Source organism: Numida meleagris, chromosome 6, assembly GCF_002078875.1.
Source record: "Numida meleagris isolate 19003 breed g44 Domestic line chromosome 6, NumMel1.0, whole genome shotgun sequence".
Lineage (NCBI taxonomy): Eukaryota > Metazoa > Chordata > Aves > Galliformes > Numididae > Numida > Numida meleagris.
In genome coordinates this window covers 13,910,892-13,924,524 of record NC_034414.1, presented here as the reverse complement: position 1 = coordinate 13,924,524, position 13,633 = coordinate 13,910,892, and the positions used below count along the sequence as shown (strand labels likewise).

Below are 13,633 nucleotides of genomic sequence, written 5' to 3'. Positions count from 1 at the left end.
GTGTCCCTTCCCCAAGAAATGGACACAGAAACAACGGACACACAAACCATGGACACATGAAATGGCGCGAGTCTTCCCATAGATCAACAAGGTTTATTCAAATGCTTTGAAGGTGCAATAGAGTAAGTGCATGTCTGTGCCCACCGCCAGCCTCTTGGCTAGTTGCAGTAGTTCTCCAGTTGGTAGAGAGAGCACGTGTTATGGCAGCATTGCTCAACAATCCCTCTCTTGACCTTCTCGTATTCCTCCTGCTGGAAGGGCAGCACTCCTACCTCACCACGCAGGGGACTGCTCACTGCCAAGGGAGAAGAAAGTAAGTCATGGTTCATCCTACACCAGCCCTAGCTGTTGAGCCCCATGGAGACCCCCTCATCAGATACCAGGTGCGTGAGCCAAGAGCTGCCTGGGAAATGGGGAGCACTTGCAAAGGTTTCCCAAAGCTGATGCTCTCAGAGCGTTTTAGGCTCCAAGTTGCCTCTCCCCACATAACCCCCTAGTGTACAGGGAAGCCACATGGAGTGGACAAAGGGGTACAGGGGCTTTAATGGGGTAGGCATGTGGAGAAAAGGAGAAACGCTGTGTGCTCCCTGTGTTGAGCAGCTCGTAAATAAGATGATAGTTATTCTGCTCAAAGTGATGAGCTTGAAAATGTGAGCAGAGCTGTTCAAGTTTTAGATGCCCAATGAAAATACAGAAAATGGCAAATAAAACAGTGATTTTTTCCTATAGGAAGAAAAGATCCACTAACAACCAAAAGCAAGAGTCTGGAAAGCAAGACTGAAATGTGGTTTCTAGGGCAGCAGAAAAGCATAGCACAAGATGCAAAATCCCACAGCACCCAAAGTGTGATACAATGAACAAGGCACATGAGTAACAAGAAATCATTATGCTCATTTGCTAAAGGGAAAATTTAGAAAAGATTTAGCCCAATATTAAGTAGAAGAGGAAATAGCTAGTCAATGTTTTGTGATTTATTTGTTTTCATCCTTCAAGCCAGCTGCAAGCAGACTGCAAACACAACAAACTTGTGTGACAGAGAGGTAGTGGCTCTATAAAAAGAGGTAGAAAATCCTCACATATTTTCAGACAGGTTGGCCCTGATGAAATTCTCCATACAACATTTAAAGAGACCAACTCATTCATCATGGACTTCAGAAGCAAATCATCAAACGAGTAAGAAACTAGCAGCCTGCCTTGCCTTTCAAAGTAAATCATGGCAAACTCTCTGCTTGCCTTATGTGACATTACCTTGCTTCACCTCCCAGAAACCACTGAGACTGTATTTCACAGGGCAGTCATGTATGCAGGAGAAGGATGCAGATGCAAATGAAATCAATCTGTGTTTGGAAGAGGACTGGTGGAAGAGCTGTACCATAGTTAGGGGAGGTTGTTCTATCATGAAACTGGAGAGTTAAAATGATTGGGACTTGGCAGGAGTCTCTTCTCCATCTATTCAAAATCTCCACTAGAGGCTCAGAAGATGGAGGAGAGAGTGTTTTTGCTGGTTATAGAGGACCCAAAGCTGAGAGGAATTGCAAATACTTATCTCCAGGAGAAACAACACTCGTGCATTACAGCTGGTGCATTACAGGTCCTGGCCCCATCTGGATACTAACAGCATGCTCAAGGACTTGCTGGACTACCTCATCCCACCTGCTTGAGAAGTTGCAAAGCTTGCTGTTGCGCTTAGCTGAACAATGCTAGGTTGTGTTGCTGCATATTTCCAGATTTCCCTCTTCCTAAGAGCAGTTTTTATGAAAGTTAGTGGAGTGTGGGACATGGCTGGTGGCAATGAGTGGATGTAGCAGGTGGGAGAGATCTCTGCCTTGGCAGAAGCTGTGGTAGCCAGATAAGAGTTGGACTTCCCAGCCATAAGAATGGCTGTGGTCCTTACACAATGCTCCCGCCTCTGGTGTTCCCACACCTGCACCTCTCAGTGATCACAATGCTGAGGAGAGGCAGCATTTCCAGTGGGTCTCTGTGTGGCACACTGCTCCCCACACCATTCCTAAGTGACAGCTCAGGAAGGAGATTAGCAGCAAACAGAGAGCAGAGAAGTTGTGCTTTTTAATGTTATGCCTCTCTTTTGCAAGTCTGTTTCCAATCTTGCAGTTTAACTGCTGATAGGAGCTATTCACTTTGCCCACAGCTCTGCTGGATCTTGGGCTGGATCACAAATGAATGCGAGAAGCATAGGACAGGCTCTTTCCCCAAAGAAAATGTTCAGACAAAGAGTTCGAGACAAGTTCAGGAGTTTCCAGAGCCTGTTGGAGCCTGGTAGCTTCCAAAGCCGGATCAGAAATGCCTCCTTTGGTGGGAATGAGCTGCCTCATCTGGGGGCAGGGCAGGTGGCAGGGAGCTGAGTAGCTCTGAGCTGATAAAAGTGTTTCCTGTGTTACCGATTTACAGAAGAACTGCTCTGCTAAAACAAAGGGCAAAGCAAGGAAACCAACCTACCGCATTGCTGTGGGGGCTGCAGAATGTCAGCTTTTTGTCCTCTTAATCTGCTGTACAAAATAAGGTAAAGATGGACACTGGCTGCATCACAACTTACTCTGGCTAATCCATTTACCACCATGAAATAAGAGACAATATAAAGCTGTGGGGGGCTCCAAGCCTGCTGAAGGGCAAGATTAGTACTCAAAATTACCTAGGAAACTATAGAAACCCTTTGAAAAGATGGGATGCTGTTCATCAAGGAGTGGGAAAGATGCTAGAGGAAGGCAGGAAGACAGTGTTGTGCAATCAAGACAAGGGGTAGATGGGGTGGATTGCTAGTAGTGCTCTTGCAAGGACTGCTCATTCAACTAAGGGGTGGCCAAGGCATCCAAGGGAGACAGTGAAAGCAAGTGTGGTGCTGCTTTGAAAATGATAACACCCCTGTATAGGAACACGGTGTGAAAAACATACAATGCTCTTCTTCCAGTTTGCTTGCTCTGCTTGTAGTTGGCAAGACTTCTCCAGCCATCCCCATTCCGTAAGGGTGTGGGCCAAATGCAAAATAGTTTGCATGGACAGAGATCTAGAATATACGATCTAAAAATGAATTCTGGGGCTGTTGAGTACTTTTGGGTCACAGTAGGTTTAAACAAGTCATGGAAGCAGCCTTTAAACAGTTCGAAAATAACCCATAAAGGAGAAATGGTAGACTCTTCTTTTTGTCCACTATGGAGAAGATGAGGAATAATTTATGGCAAGAAACATTCAGGTTAAATATTAGGAGGAAACATTAATGAAAAAGTCAGCTAAGCACAAGAACAGTTAGTTTCAGAAGACAAGTTTTTATGACCATACTTGACATAGTCATAGAACAGGAAAGAGGTAGTGTGGGTCAAGAAGAGGTGCAGAGAGAGTCTTCTTGATTTTCTTCCACCTTTGTTTTTCATGATCACTCCCAGGTCAGTGTAATTGCCACACAAATTTTGGGATAACACTGTTCTCAGCATCTCCCTACCAAGAGAGAAGCAAAAAATTTGGAGCTTTCTGTGACAATTCCTTCTGCCTCGTAAATCCCCTTCCCTGCTTGCCCTCCTGCCTGCCTTTTTAGCCTGAAGATCTTTCCATGGGCGATATGATTCTGTTGGTATGTTAAAGGTATTCCTGGCATTCCCCATCAAGGACATTCCTTGTGTCACCATCAAAGATAGGCTGTTGCCTTTTGCATCACATAGTGTATGACTGTAGTCATGGTCAACCTGACTTACCTAGAGGCTGCTCGACATCCCGTCGGGCTTTGGGGGAGTAGAAGAAGCCACGCTCTCCACACACCAGGTAGAGAGCCTCCACCAAGTGGGAGCCACAGAGGTGCTGGTTGGCAGCTGCATAGCTGGTCCCGGGGCCAGAAAAAACAAGGAGGGCCAGAAGAGGCAGTGATCGAATCCAGAGAGCCATGGTGAGCTGGGGGAGGCCTGGAGGTAGGAAAGAGAGGAGACACGTGGAGGGTTGCAAGGGAGGAATAACCTGTCATCAGGCATTTTATGTCCCTCAGCTCCTTTGACATGAAAACAAGACTACAGAAGCAAATGGACCTTCTAAAGAGGAAAGGAGTACTTTATGCATCAGGCTTTGAGTCATATTAAAAGACCAATTATAACCAGAAGCCTGTCTCCATCCACACACTCACACCAGTGCTGGCCTCCCTGCTGTTTTCTCATAAAGAGACAAACCAGACTCCAAAATCTATGTATGGAATGGCTTTTCATAGCACAGCCTTCAACTCTTGAAGACATTTAAATGTTTAGGGTTTAAATCCACGGGCTTTTATTAGTCAGACTCAGTGGATGCAGAGGACCCCTCTCAGGCTGAGCAGCAGAGGCTGCAGTGTGAAAATCTGTCTTGGACATAAGAGCTCTTGAAAACAGAGCTCACCCTGGAGCAGGGGTATTTGTGTTGGACATCATCTTACTGAGCCCTGAGGCATACCTGCCCAGGAGAGCAGAGATCAACTGGCACTTTCAGAGAAGAAACCCACTCTGCCAAAGCAGAAGGGGCTGTTCTTTATGCCGACCCCAAACAAGAGTAATGTGCTCAAAGGCCTGAGGAGAACTCATTTTCCTGGACTATCAAGCCAGCTTTTGTTACCAACAGCTACATCCACTTAAGAAAACAGCTACACAAACCGGTTAGAAGATAAAAGGAAGGCAACTGGACTTACCCAAAGAAGAGACAGCAAGAGACGGAGAGAAGTTTGCTCTCAATGATGAAGACTGGTAGAAATTTCCCCATTCTCTTTCCCATATTTATATGATTCACACTAGCACAACTGACACAAGAGCTAGGACAAGCCCCACCTTCTCAGTGACGTTCTAGCCAAAATTTTTGCTGTTTGTGCACATTAATTTCCCTAAATGTAGCATCAACAGGTCTTTAGGCAAGTTAAGAGAGAAGCATCACTTTGCAGTTTCCATCTCATTTCAGCTGACCTGCTTTTCCTTACCCGGAGATCTGTCCTGAGCCATCAGTGACCCTTTTAGCAGGAGATAATAGTGCTATTACAGCCGCAATGATTACTAACGACACTAATGCTGGCAATAGGCACTGCTGGCATTGAGGTGGCCAGCAGATGTTTCTGAAATGTAAAATTAAAGGCAAACATCTTAATATGTTTGATTAATATCACCTTGGAAAGTATGCAGCAATGGGATGGAGTTGTCAGTGCGACCATGCTGCTGTCAGGTGCTAGAGGAAGGAAAACACATTACTGCATGAAGGCTATCCAAAGCCTCGCTTGCTGCACACGTGGCGGGTGGTGAGACACGTGCCCTGGGCTTGGGCTGAAGGAGACAACATCTGCATTTTGCAGGAGGCCTTGGATGACTGTGTTAGCTCAGTGTGGGGCCAAAATCAGACCATTTGAAATTTGGTACTTTGCTGTTGAGTGCAACCAGAGCAGCCTCCATATTTAGTGAGAGCAATTGCAGTGTGCTCGCGTTTTCTCGTGTTCATGGAAGTTAAAGCTGGCTCATGAGAGCTGGTTCTGTGATACTGATATATTTTCTGAGTGCATTTGCTGTGGTGGGCTATTGAAATTCAATATCCTGTTGGGGAAATTGGAGGTGGTTAACAGAAACCAGGAGATAGCTGGTTATCTCCATTCTGTCTGCTCCTTCTCAGGGAAACAAATTCTTATGGCCATGACCTCATAAATTCTCTGTCATTTCACCTTTCCTTCAGAAATTAAATTACAAGCATAATTTGCATGGTCAGCACTCATCACTGTGAAGGAGAGCTTAGAAAAATGACTTGAGTATTAATCAGTGCAGCAATGTCTCCTGGTAGTTCACCAAAGCAGGGCTCCAGTGGAGTGAGGACATCATTGGTTTGTCAAGTCAACAGTCCTGATGGACACGAGTCCCAGATTCTGGAGGTGTTTTATGGGAAGGGACCACATCTCTAGCGATGGTGGCTATGAACGAAAAGACAAAGCAGATTCTGAGGCTATGTCTACCTTAGCTTGCAAAGAGCCTGAAACAGCTGAGGTTTGTGATTCTTCATGATTTCAGTGTGTCTGAACTCAGACACAACCTGTCCGAACTCCACTGCCTGCTTAACCTAGAACATGCCTGATTCTCCACACAGAGTATAAATCAGAAGTAATTTCACCGAAGTCAGCAAAATGCTATGAGATTTGATCCAGACTCTCCATTTCTTTCATCACCAAAGCAATTCCTCCCAATTACTTCCACCAGCATGTAGGAGGTAGGAAGTCCCATTTACCTCTGCCATGTCTTTGAGCGTGAAGTATCGTATGTTTGCTAAAAGGACTGTGCCTGCAAAAAGGCAAGTGAAAAGTGCTAAATCTCTGATGAGCACAAAGGGAGGGGACTCATCTCCTCAAATGGATGTGACAGAAGGTTATCAGTTACATCCCCTGCCATGTAGGTCTTTCATCCTCATGCTAATAAATCCAACTTGTGATGCTCAACTACAGTTAATAGCATCTGCGCAATGTGTAACACTATCTCTGTCTCCCTTCCCCTCAAAAAAGATACTTGATGTACTTGAATGACCTAGTGCTATATCCATGAAGAGGGTCTCAAGTTTCAGGGAGATAGGAGTACTCAGACCTTCTCTGTACTAGGAAAAGATGGCAAATTAGTGGCTACACAGGATGAAACTCAACATGTTATCAAGTTACCCTCAGAGCACTGAGCCCCCAGTCAGAATCTAAGGGGATCATTTGCAAAATTACCCTATGAATCGCATCACCAATCAATTGTATGTGTCCACGATAAGCTGTAAGACCTCTTTCTGTAGAAAGAAACCTCAGTCCATGGCTGCCTTGGGAAGGCTCTGAAGCAGGGTGTTCCCCGGGTTAATCATACACTGAGATTTACCATTTAGGGTTTTCCTTCTTGCATTTTTGAGTGTTACCAGAGCATACCTTAACTTGTATTTATGTTACTGACAGTGGGAGTTTGTAAGGAGGCTTTTTGTCCACTATCTTCTCACTTTTAGATAACTTCCCTGCTGGGCTTCCCTCTTCCCAGGGGCAAGGCTTACCCCATTGACATAGAAAAACCTATTGTCTTTTGTTCTGAGAGGATCAAGTTATTAGTCTGTCACTCTCCTTGTTCTTGGCCAACCAAATTCTGAAGGCAGCTTTGAAAAGCTCAGCCCATTTCCACAGCATGCCCAAGCAGAGGAAGGTCTGGTGGTACCTGAGTGCTCAGGAATCCTTCTCTGCTTGCTGTAGTGTGGGTGCAAAAATAAGGATGAAGGAAGGAAAAAAAGATACTGCACTGGATCAAGCTTCAACTTTGCTGCAGATATTTCCTACTAGGAATTTTTTTCCTTTCCAAAATATGATAACTTTGATTATTTATTGGAAACTGTATTTTTTTTTACCGTAAATGGGCCTTTGGAATACAAAAAAAATGCTAGCAGTGATATAAACAGATATGAAATGGATATAAACTGTGGAAAGTTTTGTCTCAGAAGGAAAGCTCCCATGCCAGCAATGAATTCAGAGAGAGGGGCAACAGGGGAGCCCATTTTCCAATGGAAAATCTATTTCTGTAGCAAAATCTCAGCCCACTCCTTCCAGGATGGGATTTCCAGTGGTTTTCACATGATGAAGCGGAGATGGGACAAACATTTGTCCATTGCTTTGGCTGACTGGATGACCCCTGCTCAACTCCTGCTCCTCAGCTCCACATGGGGCTCACTTGGCTGAAGAGTGGAAGTGGGCTGCTCCCAGCTCTTGTCCATCGTGCTAAACCACCTCTGGACGTGACTTGAAGCCACCTCCCTTGCTCACATCCCCTCAACCCCAGGCAGCTGCACCAGTGGGAACAAGGTTTAGGCAATCCCCAGTGTCATGTAATCAAGTTTTACAGTCTGCTTCCAGCACAATAAAATCTTTACTACTGTAGATGTCTTGCATTTTCGAACCCTGTCCAGCAAAAATAACAAGCCCGTTATGGGGGAACTAGTTAACGATTACAAGTTTGTGCAAGTTTTACTGAAAGCAAAGGTCAAGTTTGGAGGTGTACAAGTGCTCAGCCAGTACCCAGCATCCCCAAAACACTGGCTACTACTGCTGGGGGTGGCTTTGCCTTGTCCTCATTGGTAGTTCCTTTGCAGCTCCCATCTGTAAGATGAAGGAAGTGGGGATCCCAGCACTGGTGATAGTGCGTAATCACATGAATTCTTGCAGCTGAGCCCTGTGATGCCTGCAGAGATATATGGTGGCCCCACCAGACAGGTGGGGCAGCTGCCATGGGCTTGGCAGGAGAGGGGGGCTGCTATAGCAAAGGGTGAGGCTAATCTGGAGCCACACAATGAGAGGTGCCCTTGCTTCAAAAGAGGCATTGTGCAAGCAGGCAAGAGGGTTGCTCATGAGGATAAAAGTAATCTGTCATCTCCTTCTATAAACTAATCTAGGTGGTTGTCTGGGTGCAGGACGTGTGAGCTGTCCTCATCTCCCCTCCAGCCACGGGCCCCAAGGGTGATGCTTCTGTCGGACTGCAGATTTCACAATTTTCTGGGCTCTCCTTGTCCCACAAACATTATCTCTCTGCTTAGAACACCGCTGAATCATGGTCTGGAGGGTATAACCCAAAGCCCAGTGTAACCAACCAGGTTTGTCCCATTGGCATCTGTCATCTTTGGGTTAACCTTTAACAGCCAAGAGGCTCCAAAAGAACATGGAGAGGGTCATGAGTATATCCACACTTCTGGAGATACAGCTTGCTGGTAGAAGATGTTCCAGGGAGCCTCTCTAAGTGCCTGTAGCTTTCATTAGAAGACAAGAGAGTTTTCCAGCTGTGCTGAGGCTCTGAGAACAGACACAAACCTTCTGTCCACTCTTCCTGAGCACTTCGCACCTCTCAGCAGTGAAACCCTGATTCAAGGCAGCCTCACTCACCTGGGATCCCCATCCCTGGAAATCGGTTTGTCTGCATCTTGCCCAAGCTCCTTTGGACTCTGCCAACTCAAACCTCTACAGAAGTGCAGCCATTGAGCAAAACAGACAGAATTTAATGCCCTTTAGAATAAAACTCCCATCCATCTTGGGAAAAGCAAATGCAAGGTTATATATAGAGATGGATAAAAAAAAAAGGTATGCCCCTTTTAACCTGGTAAAATATTACTGGACACAGACTTTTTGAGAAGTTAGAGGCTGAAATAGAAGCTAAGAGCTGCTAATAGTTCCTAGACACAGCTATTAGCAGATGCAGCAGAATAAATTGGTTTGTTTATCAATGAGGAGAAGATGAAATCTGTGGCTATTAATGGCCCAAAAGTAATCCTTGGTTTAGATAGAGAAACATTAGAAGAGGCAATGACACCCTGCTAGAGGACAAGTAATGAACAGCAAAAGCAGCAAATAACTTCCACAGAGTTGAGAAGCCTGAAAAGGGAGCCTGGTCAGCACCAAAGCAAGAACACATATTTTCAGAACTGTTACCACATCTGTCCACAACTGTAGGCAGTAAAGATTCATGGTGCTACTACCATGGCTTCCACAGCAGGTGGCAATAGGCACAATTTGGAAAGCGAAAACAAGGACATAACATGGAGAAGCCTTTGGTAAAGCAAAGAAAGAGAAGACCTGGTCCTTTGCCACCACACTGGGCAGGCCACCAGAGAGCAGCAGACGTAGCAGAAAGTGATAAGAGCTATAGCCAGCCCATGCAGCAAGGCGGTAAGAGATAAATAAACAATGAAGGGATGGTTTTTGCTTGCTCAGACTGGATTTGTCCCTTGCTGTAAAGTGGTCTCACAAATTGAAAATAAATTACCTTGTCAGATATTTCTGTTTTCTGCTGCTGCTCTTCTCTGTATGTGTTGGTGCACTGTGGACATCTGCCATGATTTTCCCCATGATAAAACTGGGGACTGTACTTGACACCATAAGAGGACATTGAGGCAGAATGTACTGTTCTCACACAGCACTTCCTGCTGAGTTCCAACAGGAAGCTTGGAAACCCCATTTTCTGGAATTAACTTCCTCCTTCCCCCTTGCTTCCACTTTGGGGCTCCTGGCTCTGATGCTGTTAATTATCCCTGGCTAAGTGGATCATTTCGAGCACTTAAAGCCACTTTCAGGATTTGGAGGCACACCGGTAACCAGTCCATGGGTTTGCCTAGGGGCTCCTAGACAAGGAGGTGCAAATCCTACCGATAAGACTTGTTAGTGTTATGGGGCTTGGGAAGGGGGGGGTTGGAGACAGGCACATGGATCGCGGGGCCAGGAGGGGCGAGCAGCCCCCCCTCCTGTGGGGAGCCCTGCGGGCAGTCGGGGTCACACTGATTTACGGCAGCAGAGGAACTGGGGCCGTTAATTCAAAGTTGCCGCTTATCGGTGTTTGGAAAGCAAGCTCCGATCTGTTCGTTAGCGATTTGGCCTTTGCTGTAAATAGAGGGGCCCTTGTGCTTTGCTCTGACATTTTTGTTCTTATTATCTTGTCTCGGCCTCAGAGGGAGGTGGGAGAGTTATTTAAGGTTGACCTTAGTGGAAGGAAAATGAACAACTCCCTCTCCCCACCCTGTTTTTCTCTCCAAAGTCCCGGGTAACAACTGTTGCGTTGAACTATCTGTGTGAGATACTTAATCCTCCACCATCCCTGCAAATATTTTGTAGATCAATTCACCCTGCTGTGCCCAGAGAGCTGACAGAGAAAATAATCACAAAGAGACTGAGCAGAACTAATGCCAGGAGTGAAAAATGGATTTTGCATCATTATCCCTTCAGGAAAATCAATGAGGATGGACCATGACCACATTGGCCATGGAGCTCACTGCTGAACCTGTCCAGGCTTGCATCCCTGTGGCTGACATTGAATTCAAAACTGTTATGAACAAGTTTCAAAACCAGTTGCTCCATCCCAAAGTAAACCCATGAACATAACCTGTAGGAGCACACGATAGAGGTTGGTCAGAACAGGAGGGAGTACAGGACTTACCTACTGGAAATTTAGACCAGGATCCAAACCTTGCACAGTTCTGGGATAGAGGACTTGGGGGATGTTGGTTCAAGGTGGAAATATGCCCAAGCTCAAAACACTCGTGTTCTTGATCTGCCACCATGAACCAAACCAGCTGTGTGATGGGAGCTCCGCTAAGCTGCCTGAGCACAGACCCTGGGGTGCGATCTCATGCTTACCTGAGCATTGTAAACTTCTCTGCTTTATGAAAAATCTTCCAAACAGTTTTCAAGAGATTTCAGACCCTTTCTTATTTTGCTCATGCCAGAAAAGTTTCAAAATACTGGATTTCCTCTAGAAAACTTTGAATTTTCCTGAACATTGCCATTAACAAGTGTAGGAAAAAAATAATTTTTTTTTAAAAGAAAACACTGAAAAGTGCAGTATTTTGTCTGGTCCTTGGGGAAAAAAATTATTTGAGCTGGATTAGAAGTACGAATGACAGTTCGGGTCAGCAGCAGTCTTATCAAAATCGATTCCCATCTCTGGGGGACGGGGATGTGTCTGCATACCTGCCACTATAGGATCTGTAAATAATTGAGTTTTGATCCATGGCATCACGGCACAAGAAGAAAGATTGGGTCCTGAGGGAGCTGACAGAGGTTCAAGCCCCAGATCTGCCACTTAGACACTTTTTCCCAAAGCTGTTTAGGCATGTAATTACTTTTCAGGCTCTGCGCCTGGTCTGCGTCTCTCTGATTCTCTGCTTCCTTTTATCTGTCAGCCTTTTACAGGGACAAGAGCACTCCTCTACCTCCCAGGCGTGTAATGAAGATGAATTCATTACAGCTGTAACACTTTAATGAGCGCTATGAAGATACGGGGTATCCTTACAAGTCCTAAATGAGGGAACTCCCTCTCAGATGGTGCTGGAGTGTCTGGATGCATGGTCCAGACCTGTGTCAGCAAGGCATTAATCCACCTCTGTCAGCTATTCTGGATGGGATATAACCAGAAAAAGATCCTGGCTTTCCTGTAAAAGCTGAACTGGTAGCACTGGGTGGATTTTATTTCCTTAGACATAGGAATTGCTCTGGAGTAGGAAACATTTACTAGTCCTTAGGCATTTCTTAAGATCTCCAGGGGCCATTGTGGTCCCTAAGCACTCTGTGTCTCATCTTCTGCTCCCACATGGATGCAGCAGGTAGTTCAGGTCATCTTAAATAATCCCTGTGCTTTAGAAAGCAGGATCCACCCCCTAATGACACTTAGGAGGATGTTCAACACATTTAGGACCGAGGTTGCCTAACTCAGTCACTTGCAATCCTGACTGTTTAATGCCTGGGAAAATCATGAGTACCCCCACTGCCTGAGGGCATATCAGTTAAGTATTTTTGTGGTCACAGAGGATTGCTGACAATTTTATTCCGTTATTTTCCTCGAGTGACTTTTTTTTTGTAGCAAATCACATAAAGAACTAGGTGCTCACATCTCTGTATAATCTCCTGGAGCTGGGGACCCTCAGTCTAAGGGAAGCTTCTAAGAGGGTTGCCCTGAGTGGACTACAGGAAGAGGGATCTGGCATAGGCAGAATACCCATTTGCAATCTTCACTAAAGGCATCTTCCCAGTGTTGAAATATATCCTCCTCATTTCACATTACTGGAACTAAGCAGAAATAGTGGGAAACACTGGGAGAGAAAGCATGTAGTGAAGGCAAGACTCCTGTTGTGTTACTATTTTAAAAGGAAAAAGACCTCCCAACTACTGTTCCATGCATAATTTCACAATTAGTAACAGACCGGCAAAGAAAGGCTTAGATCAGCTCGACCACAAACAAGGGATCATTTTCCATCTCAGAGTTCATATTTTGCACGAGTGCAAGTTGCAGCTCTCCTGCCCTTATGGGCCTCGGGCTGTATTTTGCCTGCAGGCAGGATGGCAGACCAGGACCTAGGAAGCAGAAGGATACAAGAGCCAAACTCAGGGTGCTAGACCAGAAATATAGTTTTTATTCTTAATATCATGTCAGCAGCAGCACGATTCCAAGATGAAAAATAATTCTGTTTTGTATTTCTTTATGCAGAGAGACAGAAAGACAGATCCATCCACAGCAGCAGCAGTGACAACAGCAGAGACCGCTCAGCAAGGCACTGGGACGCACTGGGACACACTGGGAGGGTATGCCAGGGCTGGCTCAGAGGAAAGATTTTGTCTTGTCTTCCTCCCTTGCCTGCCCAGACCATGCTTCATGTACTATTACATCAGCTTTCTCCTGGTCACCTTTCATAGAGCTCACATTTCATGAAGTCTAGGAGAGTGGCACAAAGGCTCCCATGGAATCATTAAGGTTGGAAAGACCTCTAAGATCATCCAGTCCAACCATCAACCCACTACCATGCCCACTAACCACATCCCCCATGTTACATCTTCACAGTTCTTGAACACCTCCAGTGATGGTGACTCCACCACCTCCCTGGGCAGCCTGTTGCAATGCCTTGCCACCCTTTCTGGGAAGAAACGTTTCCTAATATCCACCTGAACCTCCCTTGGTGCTACTTAAGGCCACTCCCTCTCATCCCATCTCTGTTACTTGGGAGAAGAGGCTGACCCCCACTGTGCCATAAACTCCTTTCAGGTCGCTGTAGAGAGCCATAAGATCACCGCTGAGCCTCCTCCTCTCCAGACTGAACAATCCCAGTTTCCTCATAAGACTTGTAATGACCCATAACCCAACCCAAAGGACATGAGCTCATTCTTAGT

General features: G+C 45.7%; 1 protein-coding gene across 2 annotated transcripts; it reads right to left on the bottom strand.

Annotated features, from left to right (window-relative positions):
• On the bottom strand, positions 80 to 10,097 carry INS (insulin). Of its 2 annotated transcripts, XM_021400969.1 has the most exons (3): positions 4,655 to 10,097; positions 3,705 to 3,908; positions 80 to 295 (listed from the first exon to the last, which is right to left on the bottom strand). In XM_021400969.1, the coding sequence occupies exons 2-3, from the start codon at positions 3,889 to 3,891 to the stop codon at positions 159 to 161; spliced, it is 324 nt and encodes a 107-aa protein (XP_021256644.1). In that variant the 5' UTR covers positions 3,892 to 3,908; positions 4,655 to 10,097; the 3' UTR covers positions 80 to 158. The 2 variants fall into 2 exon arrangements, with proteins under 2 accessions (XP_021256644.1, XP_021256643.1); XM_021400968.1 differs by lacking the exon at positions 4,655 to 10,097 and having other exon boundaries at positions 3,705 to 3,928.